Below are 23,584 nucleotides of genomic sequence, written 5' to 3' on the forward strand. Positions count from 1 at the left end.
CCAGCAGAGAGAGAGACACACTGGCAGCAGGAGCGTATGAAAAAAAAAAAGAGAAATGCTGAAAAGGCAGCTCAGGATTAAGAGAAGACTGTATTGCTTGACCAGCTTTAAACTGCTTCTCTCAGTCACAGCTGCCGCACAGGATGCTCCTCACAGACTTTTTCTTGGTCCTCTCACGTGGGTTCAATTTTTACAGGGAAGACTGTGAAGCGCCGCTGTGAAGATGCTGTTAGCTGGTCAGTTACTCTAAAAATGTCCTCGTCTATACGAGGACTTGAAAGACTGACTTGAGATACTTTCTTTGTCAATTTGCTGAAATCTAATATCGCTGGTTTGCAAAGTCTGGTATCGAATGGGGAGTTCTAATGTTCTAAGTTCAATAAAATGTAGAGGCAATGAGTGAACGTGATGATGAACGTGAGTGTAAGGGACGTGGTATGATGAGCGAAATATTGCAAAGATGTGGCTTTAGCATACAAGATATTCTACTAGATCCTTAATTCATTATAAGAATGTCTACTAAAAGGCTATAATGAAATAATTAATGAAATAATCTTTCTGCCTCTAATAAGCCAAACTAGGGCATATGAAGTATCATGAATCAACAATAATCTCTATAACATTTGAAAATAGTTCTCACAGGAGCTTAAAGCGTTTCAAAATACAGAAGTGTTTCAAAGAATTCCCAAATCTGAATTGACTAGTATTCCTTTTCTTTTTTGAGAGATGAATTTGTGTTTACCCTTGAGTTTTTTTTTTTTTCTCTCTTGTGTATAAAAACAACAACAGTAATGAATATAAATGTCGAGGATAACAAAAACTCTTGGACAGTTGACGTGACAAGTGACCACGAGTGCCCCGCCGTAGCCAAGACGATATTCCTTCCATCACTGGACTCTCTGGAGCCGTGCCTAGGACTACTATGGCTGCGTCAAGGTTCTTTGTATGGCTGGTGGAGGGGACGCGCCATAACTACGGGCATCGCGGGGAGATTCGACCCAGTATCGCTCGCAAGCGCCCTTAGTCTGCACAGTACTTTATCATTACACATATCTATACTTTCTGCATAATTCTATAGAAGGTGTTGTATTACGACTATTTGATTTACTGCTTAAAATATGATACCAAATATACTAATAAACAGTTTGTGCATTTTCTCATCAAAACCACACTTGCTGAACGGTTATCCAAGTGTTGCATAACGATTTCCTCATTTACAGCCTAAAATACGACATCTGAAATATTAATAAACAGTCTGTTCATTACTCTATCAATACAAATATACTTACTGCAGAAAGGGCCCCCACATAGGGCGGGAAAAGGGCAGTTCTGGAGGCCCGTGACAGCAGCTTAAATTACTTAATTGGTTTTTATCAGCGTGTTAAGTCAGGGGCGGACGCTTAACATGAGTGACGAGGTCTGAAACGGTGTTGCTCGGGTCCTGACTGCAAAGTTACCGAAGTACTGCATAACGATTATTTTATTCAGAGCCTAAAATAGACACCAAGAAAATCTTACATATACACTTCATCTGTGTTTTTCAATCCGCAACTGTACATGAGAGAATGGACAATATGTCCATTCTCATTAGTTAGCAAAAGGCTAACTAATTGCGCTAGTTCATGATGCCCAGCGGCCATATTTGTTTACTTACAAGACCACTCCCTCATATTATAAAGCAGATCCCGGAGAGCTTCTTAAAATCTATCCTTACGCCCCCTTTTCTATCATTTAAAATATCACATCATCAAAACTAAGAAACAGTAATCGTGAAACAGTCAGCTGATGCACTTAAAAACACAAGTAGATGTAAATATAGCTAAACATGACTTTTAAGGCAGTACTCTTAACACTTCACACCTCTTAACAAATATTAATGCCTCTGAGATCTATACTACAAATAATAATATACCCACATTACCTTGAACGCGTCTTGCAGGGTGATATTTCCTGCGTTTGCACATCACAACACAAACAACAAGAGACTGCACCCCGTGAGTGGAGTGAGATGCCGCCCACTGCTACACAGGGTTCCAATATTATTTTGTTCCTCGGCTTTAACTGGTAATCACTGGCTTGTTCTGATTGTCTATTTACGGGATACATATATAAAGGAGAATAGTAATAGCATATATTATTGCCGTCTAGGGAGAAAGGGGGTAAACAGGAACATTTACTCATTGATTTTCTCCTTTTTTAATCGTCTGGAACGAAAACGTGACACCGAACAGAATACGTAACTTAGAACATGGAAAACGAGTTCTTGTTACAGTAGACTAACTTATCTTGCTATGACAGAACGTTAGCATTTCACTTCTTGCTGGCTACACAAGCTTGACTACATATGTTCTACCGTGAGTACACTGATTAAATTCTATCGATAAATTACCTAGAATGAAAATTAATTTCCAGCAGAAAAAAAAAAAAAAATGTGAACAGCGCTTGTGAGTCCTGTCGTGTGTTTGTTTTACTAGAGACAGCCTCCTCGCCCCAGACTTCCATCCCTGTGTGTGGAAGCGGCTCTTGTTCTGACGCTCCGGTCATTCCCATCCTTCAAGCAAAGATAATGGTGAGGGGCAGTCTTCCTTTACTTTTACGGCAGATATAACTAACGGCCATTCCTGCGACTAAAGCCCTTCGCTGTCGGTTTTTGCTCTTTTTTCTTACTTTATTTTCCACGTACTGTATTTCATATTTCATCCTGAGTTTTGATAGAGGTGGAATAACAACTTTTGAATAACGCTTCGATATGGGTACCGTGTGAGCCAGTCTAACGGATAAAGCTGTCGATTTTATCTCTTTTTCGACCTTATTTCCCACGCATTGTATTTCATCCTGAGTTTTGATGGACGTGGAAGAATGAAATCTTGAGTAAACGCTTCGGAATACCATTATGATATGGAGTGTGTTAACCATTCTTGCGGTTGAAAGTGTTGATATCTTCCCTCTTTCTCTCTTTTTCAACCTTATTTCCCACGTTCTGTATCTTGAATTTTGATGGACGTGAAAGAATTACTTTTTTGATAAACGCTTCGGAACATCATCATGACTGGAAGTATCTGATTCATTCTTACAAGAAAAGTCATTCGCTGTCAGTTTTCTCTCTCTCTTTTTTTTTTTTAGCTATATTTCCCACATACTGTATTACTATATCCTGAGCTCTGATGGACGTGAAATAATGACCTCCTAAATAAACGCTCCCGACCACCATCACAATATGGAGTGTAACTAATCATGCTCCCCCAATGATACATAACAGTTCCTGAGTCATAAAGTAATAACGTGCGTGCATCATTTCTTATTAAGATTGTTTATTATCCTCGTCATGAACATTTAGCCACTGAATTCTTCTGTCAAACTCAGCAATACTTGGAAGTATAACGCATAAGTTTGTAGGAACTGTAACAGCCAAAAAGTGTTTCAGAAAATGTGGGAGGTACAGCTGCGTTTCTCAAGTCGAAATGGAGCGTGGCAGATTTATTAAGATTGATTCACATTCAGTACTATAGGCAATTCCCAAACTCCATAAAATTAGCAACTCATAGCGAATAAAGTTAAAATTAGAGTGAATATTTGCTCAATGATAACCTTAATTAAGCCCTTTGCTATTAGAAAAATAAATCATTGTAAACTAGACACTAATTATGTACAGAAATTTAACAGTAAAACTTATATAGGAAAGACACGATTATTTATGTCACCAATTATTAGCGAATAAAGTTAAAATTGAAGTAAATATAAGCCTAATGATAAAATTAAAACCTTTCTTAAAAAAAAAATCCTAAACCTACCAAACTCAAACTTAATCTAGAAAGAGTTTGCAGCAAAAATATATAAGAAAGACACGGTTCTAATACTCCCACATACACGCCTGAACGCCTCACCCTAGGCATCCCGCCGCGCGTCCCTCTGTAACGCGCCAAGTAGAGCAATGAATGGTGAAAGCCTCCAAAGTACTAAATCCCTCGCAGGCACCGAACAAGGGCAGCGCGCGGTTCTGTGTGCCACGCGGGCCACTCAGGAATGGTGCATCGGGGAGCCACTTGTGCCGTCTGCCTGGAAGCTCCGCGCCCTCCTCGCCTGCTCCTGTATTGATCGAGTCTTCACAACACTCGCCTGGCATAAACAGTGGTGGATTAATGAGGCATCGGTAAAAGTCCTTTCAATGTATACACTGATAATATACGAGGGGAAAATCAGCGATATTAATTCATACACTTTTCCCTCCTGCCGCTATAATGTTTCCTGCTGCCTTCACCTCGCCACTCCTCGCCTCCTCCCGCCACCTCCCAACTCATCCGGCAAGTCGTGATTTATCTTCTGAATATACATATATATATATTATCTTCCTTCCCTTCCCCACGTGTCTGCGTCCGTACCACCTGCACCCTTCCTTTCCCATTCCCTCCCTTCCCTTCCCTTCGCTTCTCTTCCCTTCACTATCCATGCACTTCCGCTCCAACCGCCTTTAACCTCCTCGTCTTGTTGCTTCTTCTGCTCCCACCCTCACTCTCGCCACCTACTCGACTGGCTCTTGTAGGATCTCGTCTCCCCATTTTGCAGTGCTCCAACTCTTCACTTCTCAGCACGCTTTCTCTTTTTTCTCCTTTTTCATCTCTCTCTCTCTCTCTCTCTCTCTCTCTCTCTCTCTCTCTCTCTCTCTCTCTCTCTCTCTCTCTCTCTCTCTCTCTCTGTCTCTCATATTCCTCAGCGCGCTCGTCTGTTCTCTTCTACCTTTCTCATAACTTTTCGACCTCACACGATTTTCCTCCTTATCCCTCTCCTCCTCGTCCTCCTTCTGCTTCTCGTAAGTTTCAGAGATGGCCATGGCAGACTGCTGGGTTGAAAAAGTCACTTGTGAAATACGACTCAAGTGTCAATGGTTGCCAAGACAGAACACCACGAAAAAGAACGGTTTTATACTCTCTCTCTCTCTCTGATTCCAACACAGTCCAAGAGTACATTGTATAAGTCAGACAAAAGACACACCGTTATTTTCCTCTCTCTCTCTCTCTCTCTCTCTCTCTCTCTCTCTCTCTCTCTCTCTCTCTCTCTCTCTCTCTCTCTCTCTCTCTCTCTCTCTCTCTCTCTCTCTCTCTCTCTTTCCGTCCCTTCAAGATTTTATGGGAGAGACAATTAGCAGGTTTCTCTTTTTTTTTTTTTTCTAAGTTTGTCTTCCTCCCTTGAGAAAATACAGTACCTTACAATAGCATAGCATTCTTTCAACACCAAAACCAGACGGGTCTCTCTCTGTGTCGTTACTCTCAGCATATACGTAGACATCGTGGCCGGCCCTTGACGAAAATTGTAAGCCATCAGAACCGCAGTTGACCCAAGACCTAATCAGTTCCTGTCTACTACTACTGGCGATGAATTGGTTGCCTTTAAGCTATATATATATATATATATATATATATATATATATATATATATATATATATATATATATATATATATATATATATATATATATATATATATATATATATATATATATATATATATATATATATATATATATATATATATATGTAAGACCCTGAACCAATTCACTTGTATGTTGTATGAAGTTGAATATAGTGTTTGGTGCTGAACATTGTGAAATAATAAATATCCTATTGGGACTGGCACCTCAATGGGCCTATTTTTTCGCTCTTTTTGTTGTCCTTGGCCAGCACTCTTCTTGCATAAAACATAAACAAAATAAATAAAAAAAAATCCGCCCCTGCATTCACCAATTAATAAAACACCAATATCCACATTCTCACCGCATAAAAAGAGGATGTGATGATAAGATAAGATAAAAACGGTTGGTTGGTATTAAAGGAACTGAACGCATATTTCAACCAGATGGCACCACTGCTATCACATCTATCTCTGAAGCTGAACTCTTCGCTCTTTCAACCAGATGGCACCACTGCTATCACATCCTTCCTACATAGAAAAATAAATAAATAAATAAATAAAATAAATAAACAAATATCTTATCATGCCACAATAAAGTACCGTGTGAGAAGGTGTGTTTTCAGTCACACATGGAAAGAACGCACCTGCAGCTATGTACGAATCATAATGAGCAGCAATTCTTAATACATTACGATACAAATAAGATGTAAATATCTGAGAATATTTACATGCATGTATAACCACTCTTATTTTTTCCTAATAACTGACATTCGCAAACACATACGCATTCATAGATCACTAAATTTTCTAGTGTAGATACAAAAGCCATCAGAGAGAGAGAGAGAGAGAGAGAGAGAGAGAGAGAGAGAGAGAGAGAGAGAGAGAGAGAGAGAGAGAGAGAGAGAGAGAGAGAGAGAGAAAAAATGTGTGTGTGTGTGTGTGTGTGTGTGTGTGTGTGTGTGTGTGTGTATGTGTGTGTGTGTGTGTGTGTGTGTGTGTGTGTGTGTGTGTATGTATGTATGTATGTATATAGTATGTATAAAGCGGAAAATTACTTACCTACGCTGTATACCACGCCACACGAGGAAGGAAACATCGTCCAACTTCCAAGAAATGTTTAGTTTAAAGCGAATCTTATTAGTTGACGTCTGCCGTAATGAGGTTATTACTCAGCGGTGGATATACGAGTACTCACTCTCTACTCCGCGCGAAGCAGAGTGCCTTGGGGTGAGGTAATGTACGCATCCCGGTAAGATACAAACTGCAGGCCAAGAGAGACGTATATTTTCACGGTCAAGGGGAGAACAGAGTCTGGCTCTTACTTCACCCGCCTGCTTCTCACTCTCCCTACCTCGTGCTGAATGTGAGCTTCTGCTGATGCGTCTGTTACGTGGATAAGTAGGATATTTTCTATGGTTTGGTATACGTATTATGGTTGAGTTGTATGTACTGTGAATAGATAGACATGTAGGTGGGTAGCTAGGTAGGTAGGTAGATAGGAAGGTAGCTAGTGGCTAGGTAGTTAAATAGATAAAAAAAAAAAAGTAACCGGAATAATTGGGAGCTTATACAGTAAAATCCCTCTTATCCGGCATCAATGGGACCGCCAACATGCTGGATACTTGAATATCACCGGATACTTGAATAGAAGTGAAATTATGTCCGCAATCACCACCCTACACTCACGCATCTTACCATAACAAAGATCAGCTGATTTTAATCAGCAGCTGATCTGATCAGCTGCTTAAGTGTAAGCACAAGACGCTTCCTCTTTTCTACAACTTTAGGCATGATGAAGGCGTCAGGCGATAAACAGTGCACACGCGGGACTGAGTCACTGAGTAAACACAGTGCAGTGGGCCGCGGGTGGCGCGAAGCAGTGCGCTCTGGTGGCGAGGGGACAAAGTATGCCTCGCGCGGGAATTTTAATTTATTTTATGAGTACACATTGATTTTTTATTGATTTTAAGGCTCGGGGAAAAATGTGCCGGATACTTGAAGCTGCCGGATACTCGAATGCCGGATGAGAGGGCTTTTACTGTAATATGTAAATCAATGCAATAACATCACAGACTTCCAAACATTAACAAGAAAAATAGATTTCACATACGACCAAATAAGGATATACTCGTATTATGGTGGATTCTACATCTACATACACACAGCAGTTCATATACAGAAAACCACACGTATATGACACGCATTACACAATATTCACTGCATGATTAACCCTTTTCATTCCTGGACTTTTTTTTTTTCATAATCAATTACAAAATTTTTCACTCGTACAATTTGCATTAAAGTCTTCTAACTAATACCATAACCTAAAAATAAGTAAATAAGAATTTCAAAAAAATAAATAAAAGACAAAATGATCTTAATGTCTCTTTCTTTGTGTTTAGACAAATACTTTTTACAGTGCTTGGAAGATTAACAAAGAACAGCTATAGCAATGGAATGCTTAAAGAGAACGATAAAGTACAAACAGCAGGTGGTCTTACAGTCCGTATTCTGAAACGCTTTGCTCTCTCCTCACTACTATTTTCAAAGGCCACAGAGATGATTAGCTGGGTTCTGAAGAGTGTTTTTTTCTCTTATGAATATAGAAATCGTGTCAATTTGCCCCTATAATTGTAAAACCATCCTTAAAAATCCATGTAACTTTAGCTAGAGCCTTTTAATCCTTTCACTGCGATACGAATCAGTTAACAGCACCAGAAGTAATGCATGGAATCTGTATAAGCATCTACAAGAAAGTAGGGGATTAAAAAAAAGTAGATTTTGTAATTTCTACGCAGTTTAAAGATTGGAGTTGGCTATAGAACAAGTAAAGATGTCTCAGACTGATTAGTGATGAAGGAAAGATGTAACAAATAGCTGTCAAAGGGTTAAAAGTAGTCGAGGTGCGGCGTAGAAGCGCTTCATAATATGATCTTTGCGCTGCTGAGTTACTGTGGGGTAACTCCGGTGTGCATTTCTATCCAGTCAAGGAAATGAAAGACGCGAGTGAAGGCGATAGGATAGCCTGCGTCGCACCCTACTGACGAGCCGAAGGAGCTGATGCCGTAAGTATTTCCAGCGTTTTGCAGGGGAGCGCCAGAATCAACCTGAAAAAAAAGAATGGATGGATTTTTTGCAATACCATCATCATTCTGTCTTGAAGTCTTTCTTTTGTCTTGCGTTGCTGGCCACATGCATAAACAATGGCACGTTCAAGTGAATAGTGGTGGTCAGAAATCGAGTATAACCTCCTGTATTCACTTCAACTGTGTTTTATTTCTTTCCTTCAAATTTAAATTCTCTGGTCAGCTGAGAGTCTCCTTACAAGATAAGGAATTTTCTACTTAGATCAATGGACTCAAGATAAAGAAAATGCCAAACATAGTAAAACAGAGTGTGGAGTGTTACTCGATTATTGACTTTGATTATACAGAAGTTTTATCATACTGATGAACGTCTTACCTGACAGTCTCCTTGACTAGAGAGTTTCTTAACACAGACCACCGAGTCATTAATAAAGCCAAAGATGCTCTTACACTCGGTATTGCTAAGTACCTCGGCTTGCACATCAGAAACTGTAGTTATTTCAGAACGGAGAGTTATGTTAGTATCTATAAAGTGCAGATAATGTTATTCAAGATACATTTCACTCTTCATTATGAAGTGAAGGTTTGTTTTACCTGCAAATGGAGCGCTCCAGTTCGGGACATGCATTATGTCGCCTGCTGCCAGATCTTCGCTTGGCAGACCCACACTGCCAATGAATTCTGGTGCATGAAATCGAACGAAACATTTTATTTCCCAAGCTTCAGAAAAGTTGTTCGTATTCTGATAAAAATTGAATGTTTTACGCTGAATATTTTCTACAAAGGAAAAATTTTCTGTAAGTCAAAACCAACATGCCTTAGATAAAAGAAAATACAAAAGTTTATATTAAAGTAAGAATAAAGCATTTAATCACTATGAAATTACTTGTTGAATCACCAAATAACGTTATAAGATAAAAATAATCATCCTAAGAGAGAGAGAGAGATACGTCCTAACCGTTGAAGTCGACGGGCTGGGGCAGTTTGACCAGAGCGATGTCGTTTGAAAGAGTGAAACTGTTCCAGTTCTCGTGAACAAGAAAGTCTTGTGAAGTCATTGTCATTTCACTTGCTTGGTTTGCCCACGCGCCCATTACAATTTCGGCGAAACTCGCACTGTAAGGCACAATTGGTGAGAAGAAAGACCCTTTATCAACATTAAAGTTTATATGAGTTGTCATCTTAGCAATCTGAATATTAAAGACACACACACACACACACACACACACACACACACACACACACACACACACACACACACACCATCTGAAATTAATATAAAAAATAATTTATTATATTGCGTATTCTTGGTAAGCTGTTTTCTATTTAATTTTCTAATCATTAATTATCAATTATTAATCCATCATTAATTATTGAGTTAACTGTTAGAGTATTTACCCATCAAATACCTCCTTATGATCAAGTGAATTAGTTTGCTCATGATGTTATAAGCTCAGATTTTGGTGCAAGGTAAAGAAATAATCTTTAATGACGTGACATGACACAGTGTTACTAGATGTATCAGAAATGTTTGCAGTACTAACCCGTCCATGCAATGCGCGGCGGTCAGCACCCACTCGTTGGAGATGAGGGAGCCGCTGCAGATGTACATGTTATCGATGAAGAGAATCACCAGGTGGGGCCACGAGTCGATCGTCGCCTGCTTCACCCATTGCGACTCTAGGTTTCCTTCACGGCCCGAGAGAAACGTTGATCAAAATACACGTGATGAAAATACATGCCATGTATTCACCCGTGCACAAGATCTTATACACAAAATTAGATCATAATATTAATGAGTAAAAAATAAAGAAGGAAAGTAAGAAAAAATGGGAAAAATAAGATTTATTCCCAAGAAGAGTCGTGACAGGCATAACGTACCTGAGGGCCTGAAAGAGTCCACAGGAGAACGAACTGGCATGCGAGACGGCCAGCGCCACGGCTCCCCTGCTGCGGAGATGCCATTCTGAAATATAATTTTTGGCGAATTTATCTGCCATTATTCAGTCAGAAATTAGTTTTGTTGTTGTCAACTCATACTTAGTTTTGTTGTTATCAACTCTTACATTCCTTGAAATATTTTTTTTCTTCTTTCACACGAGAAATTCATGTGAAATTGTGACATAACAAAAAAATTGAGGCTTCAGTTGTCATGAAAGTTAATTATCACCAACAAAAGTCAACATTGGAGGAACTGAAGATCAACCACCTATTTCTCTGCTAATTCTCATGGCCATGGAAATGGTAATGGTTTGACGTGATGAGTTCGTTTTAAGATCAACACATGCGACAGCAGCGTGTGTCTACACCACTAACGAATTACTTCCCCACAGTGGTGTGGAAAAAGAGGCACTTGATGCAGGTGATGACTTACAAAGAGGGCAAAGCAGAGAAGAAGAGTGATCCTCCCTGGCATGGTAGTGATAGAGGTCTTATCGCGCTCCTCCACTGTAATTATATAGGCGAGAAAGCCAGAGAGAGAGAGAGAGAGAGAGAGAGAGAGAGAGAGAGAGAGAGAGAGTTTTCCCTGAGACATAACAGCCGACAATTTTTTTTTATTTTCCGTGTTTAGGCTTCATGGTTTACAGGCTTACAGTGACATCAGGCTTAAGACATTCCACACACACACACACACACACACACACACACACACATACACACAAGATCTAGGTAGGTGCTTAACTTTATCTCTTTATCTCGCAGTTGCCCATAAACACACACACACACACACACACACACACACACACACACACACACACTCTTATCATGACCATACACACGACACACACCTACAAGACTTTTTTGATACATGGACCGCACCAGCATCGCAACCGTAGAACCTCTGACCCCAAAGCAGCATGCCATTCGTAAAACCTTTCGTCTCAAAATCCGTACGCGTCACGCACCCACACCGTCTGTCCGCGTCGCGTCCGCACGGTAAGCTTTCAGTAAATTGTTTCATGGCTTCCGTCTGGCTCCTGCACAAAATTCAGGCGCCGTCATTTGCTGGCCTCGTATACTTGCCTGCCTGGCCTCAACCTTAACAGAATTTATATATATATATATATATATATATATATATATATATATATATATATATATATATATATATATATATATATATATATATATATATATATATATATATATATATATATATATATATATATATATATATATATATATATATATATATATATATATATATATATATATATATATATATATATATATATATATATATATATATATATATTTTTTTTTTTTTTTTTTTTTTTTTTTCTGTTTCCCTTCGCAGAAGGCCGTGTAAACATCCGGACAGTGTTCCATCCTTCGTCAGTATAAATGTATTGTATGAAACTTACGTAGATGGAGCAGAGGAAACATTATGAGATCCAAGTTATTTTTTTTTTCCTAGTTCCTGTTTCCCCTACGGAGTGTTACACGAGTATATGACATCATGAATACTATAATGGGAAATCTTTCCTGACAAACAAGCTACAGCGATGGACCCAAGCAGCTTTCCTCAGGACCTGCAGTACGCGGAGGAAGGCAGTGGAGTGAAGGGAGTACAAAGAAAAAGAGAGAGAGAGAGAGAGAGAGAGAGAGAGAGAGAGAGAGAGAGAGAGAGAGAGAGAGAGAGAGAGAGAGAGAGAGAGAGAGAGAGAGAGAGAGAGAGAGAGAGAGAGAGAGAGAGAGAGAGAGAGAGAGAGAGAGAGAGAGAGAGAGAGAGAGAGAGAGATAGTAGACATCACTTTGTACTCGTTCATTCATCATTTTTTTACATAAGAGGAGTATTGGCCAATGGCAGCAACAAAAAAAAAAAAAATAATATATATATATATATATATATATATATATATATATATATATATATATATATATATATATATATATATATATATATATATATATATATATATATATATATATATATATATATATATATATATGTATTTATATTATGTAGGAGAAACACTGGCCAAGAGCAACAAAAATCCAACTAAAAAAAAAAAAAAAGTCCACTGAGATGCCAACCCCATAAATGGGTCCAAAGCGGTAGTCAAAAATTGAAGGACAAGTGTCTTGAAACCTCCCTTTTGAAGGAATTCAAGTCATAGGAAGGTGCAAATACAGAAATAGGCAGGGAGTTCCAGAGTTTACCAGAGAAAAGGATGAATGATTGAAAATACTAGTTAACTCTTGCGCTAGAGAAGTGGAGAGAACAGGGGTGAGAGAAAGAAGAAAGTCTTGTGCAGGGGGCAGCAGGAGGAGGGGAGGCATGCAATTAGCAAGATTAGAAGAGCAGTTAGAATGAAAATAGCAGTAGAAGACAGCTAGAGATGCAACATTGCGGCGGTGAGAGAGAGGCTGAGGACAGTCAGTTAGAAGAGAGGAGCTGATGAGACGAAAAGCTTTTGATTCCACCCTGTCTAGAAGAGCGGTATGAGTGGAACCCCGCAGACATTTGAAGCATACTCCATGCATGGACGGACAAGGCCATTGTAAAGAGTTAGCAGCTGGGGGGATGAGAAAAACTGGCGGAGACGTCTCAGAACACCTAACTTCATAGAAGCTGTTTTAGCTAGAGATGAGATGTGAAGTTTCCACTTCAGATTATAAGTAAAGGACAGACCGAGAATGTTCAGTGTAGAAGAGGTGAACAGTTGAGTGTCATTGAAGAAGAGGGGATAGTTGTCTGGAAGGTTGTGTCGAGTTGATAGATGGAGGAATTGAGTTTTTGAGGGATTAAACAATACTAAGTTTGCTCTGCCTCAATCAGAAATTTTAGAAAGATCAGAAGTCAGGCGTTCTGTGGCTTCCCTGCGTGTGAAATATTTACTTCCTGAAGTGTTGGACGTCTATGGAAAGACGTGAAATAGTGCAGGGTGGTATCATCAGCGTAGGAGTGGATAGGAAAAGAAGTCTGGTTTAGAAGGTCATTGATGAATAACAATAAGAGAGGGGGTGACAGGACAGAATCCTGAGGAACACCACTCTTAGTAGATTTAGGAGAAAAACAGTGACCGTCTACCACAGCAGCAATAGAACGGTCAGAAAGGAAACTTGAGATGAAGTTACAGAGAGAAGGATAGAAGCCGTAGAAGGGTAGTTTGGAAATCAAAGCTTTGTGCCAGACTCTATCAAAAAGTTTTGATATATCCAAGGCAACAGCAAAAGTTTCACCAAAATTTCTAAAAGAGTATGACCAAGACTCTGTAAGGAAAGCCAGAAGATCACCAGTAGAAAGAAAGGAAAAACTTGAGATGAAGTTACAGAGAGAAGGATAGAAGCCGTAGGAGGGTAGTTTGGAAATCAAAGCTTTGTGCCAGACTCAATCAAAAAGTTTTGATATATCCTAGGCAAAAGCAAAAGTTTCACCAAAATCTCTAAAAGAGGATGACCAAGACTCAATAAGGAAAGCCAGATCACCAGTAGAGCGATCATACTGGCGATAGAAGGTTGTGAAGGGATAGATGTTTAAGAATCTTCCTGTTGAGGATAGATTGAAAACTTTAGGTAGGCAGGAAATTAAAGCAATAGGACGGTAGTTTGAGGGATTAGAACGGTCACCCTTTTAAGAAACAGACTGAATGTAGGCAAACTTCCAGCAAGAAGGAAAGGTAGATGTTGACAGACAGAGTTGAAAGAGTTTGAATAAGCAAGGTGAAAGCACAGAGGCACAGTTTCGGAGCACAATAGGAGGGAAACCATCAGGTCCATAAGCTTCTCGGGGGTTTACGTCAGAGAGGGCATGGAAAACATCATCGCGAAGAATTTTAATAGGTAGCATGACGTAGTCATAGGGTGGAGGAGAGGGAGGAACAAGCCTTGAATCATCTAAGGTAGGATTTTTAGCAAAGGTCTGAGCGAAGAGTTCAGCTTTAGAGATAGATGTGATAGCAGTGGTGCCATCTGGTTGAAATAGAGGAGAGAAAGAAGAAGCAAAGTTATTGGAGATATTTTTGGCTAGATGCCAGAAGTCACGAGGGGAGTTAGATCTTGAAAGATTTTGACACTTTCTATTAGTGAAGGAGTTTTTGGCTAGTTGAAGAACAGACTTGGCATGGTTCCGGGCAGAAATATAAAGTGCATGAGATTCTGGTAATGGAAGGCTTAAGTACCTTTTGTGGGCCACCTCTCTATGATGTATAGCAAGAGAACAAGCTGTGTTAAACCAAGGTTTGGAAGGTTTAGGTCAAGAAAAGGAGCGATGAATGTACGCCTCCATGCCAGACACTATCACCTCTGTTATGCGCTCGGCACACAAAGACGGGTCTCTTACACGGAAGCAGTAGTCATTCCAAGGAAAATCATCAAAATAACTCCTCAGGTCCCCCCAACTAGCAGAGGCAAAACGCCAGAGGCACCTCCGCTTGAGGGATCCTGAGGAGAGATTGGAGCTATAGGAAAAGATACAGGTATGAGATTGTGATCGGAGGAGCCCAACGGAGAAGAAAGGGTGACAGCATAAGCAGAAGGATTAAAGGTCAGGAAAAGATCAAGAATGTTGGGCGTATCTCCAAGACGGTCAGAAATACGAGTAGGGTGTTGCACCAATTGCTCTTGGTCATGGAGGATAGCAAAGTTGAAGGCTAGTTCACCAGGATGGTCAGTGAAGGGAGAGGAAAGACAAAGCTGACGGTGAACATTGAAATCTCCAAGAATGGAGATCTCTGCAAAAGGGAAGAGAGTCAGAATGTGCTCCACTTTGTAAATTAGGTAGTCAAAGAATTTCTTATAATCAGAGGATTTAGGTGAGAGGTATACAGCACAGATTAATCTAATTTGAGTGTGACTCTAGTCGTAACCGGATGGTGGAAAACTCGGAAGATTCAAGAGCGTGGGCACGAAAGCAGGTTAAGTCGTTGCGCACATAAACGCAACATCCAGCTTTGGATTGAAAATTATGATAGAGAAAGTAGGAGGAAACAGAAAAGTGGCTACTGTCAGTTGCCTCAGACACCTGTGTTTCAGTGAGGAAAAGAAGATGAGGTTTAGAAGGGAAGAGGTGGTGTTCTACAGGCTAAAAATTAGTTCTTAGACCGCGAATGTTGCAGAAGTTAATGAAGAAAAAGTTGAGGGATGTGTCAAGACACTTAGGGCCGTTATCAGAAGAGCAACCCTACCTGGGGACATTTGTGGTCCCCTCCCCAGATGGGGACTCCGAGGCTGGTGTAGGAGTCGCCATGATAATTTTTAATTTTTCCGTGAAGGGTGTGTGTGTGTTATTAGGTGTTTGTAGTTTTGTGTGGAGGAAGAGAGTTGTCTTTAGAGGGCAGGCTGTGACTGCCCCTTTGTGTTGTGAGACACAAAGGGAGACGTTCAGTGATGTCACAGCTGTCTTTAATAATAAGTCCACAGCATCCCCTGATCCAGTACTTTAGACCTCACTGGGAGTAATCATATGTATATATATATATATATATATATATATATATATATATATATATATATATATATATATATATATATATATATATATATATATATATATATATATATATATATATATATATATATATATATATATATATATATATATATATATATATATATATATATATATATATATATATATATATATATATATATATATATATATATATATATATATATATATATATATATATATATATATATATATATATATATATATATATATATATGTATATATATATATATGTCACAGCTGTCTTTAATAATAAGTCCACAGCATCCCCTGATCCAGTACTTTAGACCTCATATATATATATATATATATATATATATATATATATATATATATATATATATATATATATATATATATATATATATATATATATATATATATATATATATATATATATATATATATATATATATATATATATATATATATATATATATATATATATATATATATATATATATATATATCCCCTTGACGTGCCAGTCCCTAAAGAAAAGCCAAAAAGTTAGCCGAAATTAGAGAAGTGACTTGCGAAAAAAAGAAAAAAATATTAAAGCACTGCGTAGATCACACATGTGATGAGATTCTCCCTAATAGCCGATTACCTCAAGAGGATTTCGTTGTGGGGGAGTCAGGGTCAGGCCTCGGCAGCACAACTTTAGTACTCACCAGCACCTTCATAAGCCATCAGGAGGACGCAGGTGTTCTGGAGGGCCGCTGCCGGGGAATGTCACATAACTTGCTTGGGGCTCGGTGTCACCAGGTAAGTCAGTCATTCCTCTCTGTGATGTAAAAGAAACTAAGAGGGTTCCGCATCCATCTTGAAAACAAACGACCAAGGGAAGGACGGACGAGGCACTAGGTTTCATCGTTCTTTGTAAATCATTGTACTCCTTTACTACAGAACACTGTATATCATTGTACAGTACCTCTTTACTTTACTACAACAGAGATCAAATGGAAAGTGTTACTGACATTGCACTGGAGGGGGTCATGAGAAGGAGAGAGGAAGAAAAGAGAGGTGTGCTGGAGGCAGGAGAGAGGGATCGAACGAGGTAATAGCGGAAATAATAGTTGAGAAGTAATTAGGGATGGAGGAGGAGGAGGAGGAGGAGGAGGAGGAGGAGGAGGAGGAGGAGAAGAAGGAAGAAGAGGAGTTACATAGAGTTACATAGAAAAACAGGCCAGAACAGACCTTGTGGTCCTCACAAGGTGACCTGATCTAGGACTATTAAGGTGATAGCAGAAGAAAAGGACAGGAAAGCATAAGGCTCTCTCCCCACCCTCCACTCCGTCCGGCATAAGTCGTACAGGAAAACAGGTCGGAAAGAAAAACCTTACGGATTTAGAGAAGGAAAAAACCGAAGGAAATTTTATAGGAAAGAAAGAAAATAGATGACATGAGATGCCCCCATTTCCTGAAGGCAAGGAAGTTAATCACTAGCAAACAAACGCAGGTAGCCGCGGATTGCAGGCAAGATATTCATCAAGACAGCGTTTAAAAGTCTCAACGGTGTTGCAGTCTATTACGTCTCGAGGAAGCCCATTCCATAGATTTACTACTCGATGGAAAAAAAGATTTTTTGATTCGTGAGAGTTGAAGGATTTCCCAACAATTTTGCAACCGCTTCCTAGCGTGCAATTTGAAGAGTCTATCGTGAAATACGAGTATTTACTGCAGTCCATGTTATCAATGCCTTTGATGATTTTAAACACATGTATTAAGTCGCCTCTTAGTCTTATTTTGTTAATGGGAATAGATTTAATTCTTTAAGATTTGTTTCTTAGGCTTGGTATAATTTTAGTTACTCTACGCTGAATTCTATTTAATTTATCAATGTCTTTCTGGTAGAAGGGGCACCATGCTTGAATGCAGTATTCCAAAAGGGGACGGACTAAAGAGTTATACAAAGTGAGGATTGTATCCTTAGATTTATATTCAAAAGATCTGCCGATTAAACCAATTACTTTATTCGCTTTCTTTACGGCTTCTGAACACTGCTGGCTAGGTTTTAAGCTGCTCGACATTGTCACTCCTAAATCAATTTCATTGTCAACACTTTTAAGTTGGGTACCATTTAAAATATACTTTGCTTTCTCGTTTTTTATACCCTATATGAAGCACTTTGCACTTATCTGCATTAAAACTCATTTGCCAGGTTTGTTCCCTCTCTCTCAATCTATCTAGATTTTTTCTGCATTTCTATTACTTGTCCGTTAGAGACTACGAAATTCGCTCTTTTTGGTGTCATCAGCAAACTTCGATATTATACTAGTAACACCCTGATCTATGTCGTTAATGTAAACAAGGAAGAAAACAGGTCCTAAGACTGATCTCTGTGGTACCCCGCTGGTTACGTTAGTCTACTTGGATGCTTCTCCATTTATTACTGCTCTTTGCTTACGGTTGTTAAGCCAGTTTTCAGCCCATCGCAACACATCGCCTTGGATACCGTGTGATTTTAATTTAATCCGTAAACGTTTATGGGGAACTTTATCGAAGGCCTTTGAAAATCAAGATATATTATATTTACCGCTTTACTTTCATCATACTTGTTCAGAATATCATAGAAGAAGTCTAAGAGGTTCGTCAAACTAGAGCGTTTGTTGCGTATTTTTAAGTAAGTTGTTTTCTTCTAAGTGATTAACGAGTTTATCTCTTATTAGTGTTTCAAGCATTTTGCATACGACTGAGGTTCAGCTAATTGGCCGGTAATTACATGGTAAAGATTTACCGCCCTTTTTTGAAAATCCGAGTTACGTTAGCAAGCTTAATTTCATCTGGCATTGTACTGGATTGCAATGATTTATTGAACAATACGGTTAGTGGATTTCGCTTCTTTTAAGATGCTGGGTGAGATTGTGTCAGGCCCGGGTGACTTGCTAACTTTAAGGTTTATCGATGCAATTTGACACTTTCACGTTCTGTTATATTGATGCTACTAAGGACATCACTGTTATTAATTTGGACTCCTGGCACTGTAGGGATGTCGCTGACGTCTTCTGCTGAGGCAAAGAAAGTGTTTAGAATGTTACTAATTTGCTCTTCGTCGTTAGTGTAATCTCCATTTACGTCAATTATGGGTCCAATAGCTGAAGTAATTATCCTCTTTTACATGATAAAGCTAAAAAAAATTCCTTCGGGTTCGTCTTACTCTGATTCGCAACATGTAACTCGGTGGACCTTTTGCTGTGTTTCATTAACCTCTTTACTTTACGTCTTAGCTCAACGAATTTAGTGTGTTCTTCGTTGAAGGATTTTAGTCAGTTATGTGCATCCCTCTTGGCGCGCAAGCATTCAGCTGTTTGTGTGTTTCACCACTTAGGTTTAACGTTTTTAGTGAGACGACGATTTTTCATGGGTACGCATTCTTGCACCGCTTTTAAGTGTCTATCCATGAAAAAATTTCCAGTGAGCATTAATATCTGTGGTGGTAAGTATGTGACTCAAGTCGATTTGGTTAAGCGTTGATTTGAGTTTACAGAAAGTTTACAGAAAAGTCAGGGACTTTTTCTCTGTTTATATTTGAGTAGGAGGAGGTGGTAGTGGTGGTGGTGGGGAGGATGGGAGGCATTCTGGAGGTGGAGGAGGAGATATTGGAAGGGAGGGAGGAGGAAGAGAGGGGCAGGTGATGGTGGTGGTGAGGGAGATGAAGGGAGGCATGCACTGATCATAGGAATGGACGGGGGATGGACCAGGTGGGGCAGGTCATGTGAGTTTAGTCTTTAGGGGCTAAAGCAATCACAGAAAAACAACAGTCTTGGTGAAGTAGGAGGTGACACACGTCACTACTGAATATATGGAGCACGACTGACACAAGTTTTATTGCAGGTCACTGTATGCACTATTCCTTCCAGTTGCAATTTTTAAAGCTTCTAACTCCTAATTCAAAATATCTAAAACGAAATATTTTAAGTTTCACTTCTTTACCTGTTCGTTAACTTACAGGTCTATTCATTTATTTATTCGCGACATTTGAGCCGTACTTGTCTTCCAAACCGCAAACCTCAAGTTTTGACTTTTTTCACCTCTGCAGGACCCCAATCACAAAATCAAATACCCTTTAACAATAAGAGAGAAATATAAATCAAAATGAATAAAATTAGTGTTGAAGAACTTATCATCAGACGTTTACATCATAATAAAAGATACTTGAGCCTTCCATCACCAGAATCTCATGCACTTTGTATTTCTGCCCAGAATTATGCCAAGTTTGTTCTCCTACTAGCTAAAAATTCCTTCATTGATAGAAAGTATCATTTTCTTTTTTTCTATCCAACTCCCCTTGTGATTTATGGCACTTAGAAAAATATATCCCCAATAACTTTACCTGTTCATTTTTCCCTCCTTTATTTCAACTTGATGGCACAACTGCCATCTCATCTATTTCTAAAGCTGATCCTTTCCTAAGAACTCTACCTTGGATGATTCAGAGCTTGTTCCTCCCTCTCTTTCACCCTCCAACTATTTCATGCTACCCATTAAGATCCTTCGCAGTGATGTTTTCCATGCCCTCGCTGGCCTTAACCCTCGGAAGATTTTTGGACCTGATGGAGTCTCTCCTGTTGTTCTCCGAAATTATGTCTCCGTGCTTGCACCTTGCCTAGTCAAATTCGTCCAACTCTGTCTATCAACTTCTACATTTAATTCTTGCTGGAAGTTTGCCAACATTCAGCCTGTTCTTAAAAAGGGTGACCGTTCTAATCCCTCAAAGCTACCGTCCTATCGCTTTAAAAACTCTACCTCGGATGATTAAGAGCGTGTTCCTCCCTCTCTTTTACCATCCGACTACTTCATGCTACCCATTAAGATCCTTCGCAGTGATGTTTTCCATGCCCTCGCTGGCCTTAACCCTCGGAAGGCTTATGGACCTGATTGGGTTCCTCCTATTGTTCTCCGAAACTGTGACTCCATACTTGCACCTTGCCTAGTCAAACTCTTCCATCTCTGTCTATCAACATCTACCTTTCCTTCTTGCTGGAAGTTTGCCAACATACAACCTGTTCCTAAAAAGGGTGACCATTCTAATCCCTCAAACTACCGTTCATTCGCTTTAATTTCCTGCCTCTCTAAAGTTTTGAATCTATCCTCAACAGGAAGATTTTTTAACATCTATCACATCACAACCTTCTATCTGATCACCAGTATGGGTTCCGTCGAGGCCGCTCTACTGGTGATCTTCTGGCTTTTCTTACTGAGGCTTGGTCATACCTTAGACATATCAAAAGCTTTTGATAGAGTCTGGCACAAAGCTTTGATTTTCAAAGTACCTTCTTACGGCTTTTATCTTTCTCTTTGTGTAACTTCATCTCAAGTTTCTTTTCTAACCGTTCTATTGCTGCTGTGATAGACGGTCACTGTTCTCATAAATCTATTAACAGTGTTTGTTCCTCAGGGTTCTTTCTTGTCATCCGCTCTCTTTATATTGTTCATAAATGATGTATACCAAACTTTTTTGTTATATCTGATTATACTACCCTGCACTTTTCCAAGTCTTTTCTTAGACGACAAACCCTTCAGGAAGCAAACAGTTCACGTAGGGAAGCCACAGAACGCCTGACTTGTGAGCTCTCTAAAATTTCTGATTGGGGCAGAGCAAACTTAGTATTGTTCAATGCCTCAAAAACTCAATTCGTCCATCTATCAACTCCACACGACCTTCCAGACAACTATCCTCTCTTTTTCAAAGACATTCAGCTGTCCCTTTCTTCTACACTGAACATTTATGGGCTGTTTCCAATAATACCGCTCATTTAGACTCCTCTCCTCTAAATGACAGTCTTCAACCTCTCATCGCCACAATGTTGCATCTCTTGTTATCTTCTACCACTATTTTCATGCTAACTGCTCTTCTGATCTTGCTGACTCCTCTCCTCCCGCGGCCTCGCTGCACAAGACTTTTCTTTTTCTCTTACCCCTATTCTCCCTCCCTCTCTAATGCAAGAGTTAACCTGTATTCTCAATCATTCATCCCTATCTCTGGAAAACTCTGGAACTCCCTTCCTGCTTCTGTATTTCTTTCTTCCTGTGACTTGAACTCATTCAAGAAGGAAGTTTCAAGCCACTTATCCTTTCAGTTTTGACGATCGCTTTTGACTATTCGAGGACCGGCACCTCAGTGGGTCTTTTTCTTTATTATAATTTTGTTGTTCTTGGCTGGTGCCCCTCCATAAAAAATAAATAGATTAATTAATAAATTAAAAATAAATAATAACAATAATAATAATAATAATAATAATAATAATAATAATAATAATAATAATAATAATAATAATAATAATAATAATGATAATAATAACAATAATGATAATAATAATGATAACAGTAATAATAATAATAATAATAATAATAATAATAATAATAATAATAATAATAATAATAATAATAATAATAATAATAATAATAATAATAATAATAAAAATAATAATAATAATGATAATAATAATAATAATAATGATAATATAATAATAATAATAATAATAATAATTATTATTATTATTATCATTATTATTATTATTATTATTATTATTATTATTATTATTATTATTATTATTATTATTATAATGATATTACAGTGAACCAGGTGTGAAAGCGACTTCAGAATATTTTATTGAAAGAGTAGCATAAAAAAGAAGAGCTTTGGAAAGGATAGAAAAAACTACGCCGTATTTTAGCGACCCTTTTCCAAATATTTGTCCTCAGTGCCTTTCCCGCCCCTGTATCTCTGCCTCTCTGCTGTATCCATAAATCTATGATGTTTGTGAAGCCTTTTTACTTTCTTAACTTTCAACACTTTTAACAAAATTTTCACCTGGAACACGAGGGACGGTCCATCATCCAATTTTCACCTGCACATCACCTGCCCTGGCCTACCCTGGCCTGCCGCTTACGCCGCCTGCACCACTCGTTGAAGGCACATATTCCTTAAAACTGAAGCGTGTGTGTGTGTGTGTGTGTGTGTGTGTGTGTGTGTGTGTGTGTGTGTTATATACATATATATATATATATATATATATATATATATATATATATATATATATATATATATATATATATATATATATATATATATATATATATATATATATATATATATATATATATATATATATATATATATATATATATATATATATATATATATATATATATATATATATATATATATATATATATATATATATATATATATATATATATATATATATATATATATATATATATATATATATATATATATATATATATATATATATATATATATATATATATATATATATATATATATATATATATATATATATATATATATATATATATATATATATATATATATATATATATATATATATATATATATATATATATATATATATATATATATATATATATATATATATATATATATATATATATATATATATATATATATATATATATATATATATATATATATATATATATATATATATATATATATATATATATATATATATATATATATATATATATATATATATATATATATATATATATATATATATATATATATATATATATATATATATATATATATATATATATATATATATATATATATATATATATATATATATATATATATATATATATATA

At 37.7% G+C, this 23,584-nt stretch overlaps 1 protein-coding gene across 1 annotated transcript; it reads right to left on the reverse strand.

Annotated features, from left to right (window-relative positions):
* Positions 1 to 7,778: 7,778 nt before the first annotated feature.
* On the reverse strand, positions 7,779 to 10,938 carry LOC135110987 (brachyurin-like). Its single transcript, XM_064023806.1, has 7 exons — positions 10,867 to 10,938; positions 10,374 to 10,458; positions 10,037 to 10,181; positions 9,451 to 9,608; positions 9,087 to 9,173; positions 8,869 to 8,981; positions 7,779 to 8,513 (listed from the first exon to the last, which is right to left on the reverse strand). The coding sequence occupies exons 1-7, from the start codon at positions 10,906 to 10,908 to the stop codon at positions 8,355 to 8,357; spliced, it is 789 nt and encodes a 262-aa protein (XP_063879876.1). The 5' UTR covers positions 10,909 to 10,938; the 3' UTR covers positions 7,779 to 8,354.
* Positions 10,939 to 23,584: the final 12,646 nt, after the last annotated feature.

Source organism: Scylla paramamosain, chromosome 2 (genome assembly GCF_035594125.1).
Source record: "Scylla paramamosain isolate STU-SP2022 chromosome 2, ASM3559412v1, whole genome shotgun sequence".
In the NCBI taxonomy this organism is placed as follows: Eukaryota; Metazoa; Arthropoda; class Malacostraca; order Decapoda; family Portunidae; genus Scylla; species Scylla paramamosain.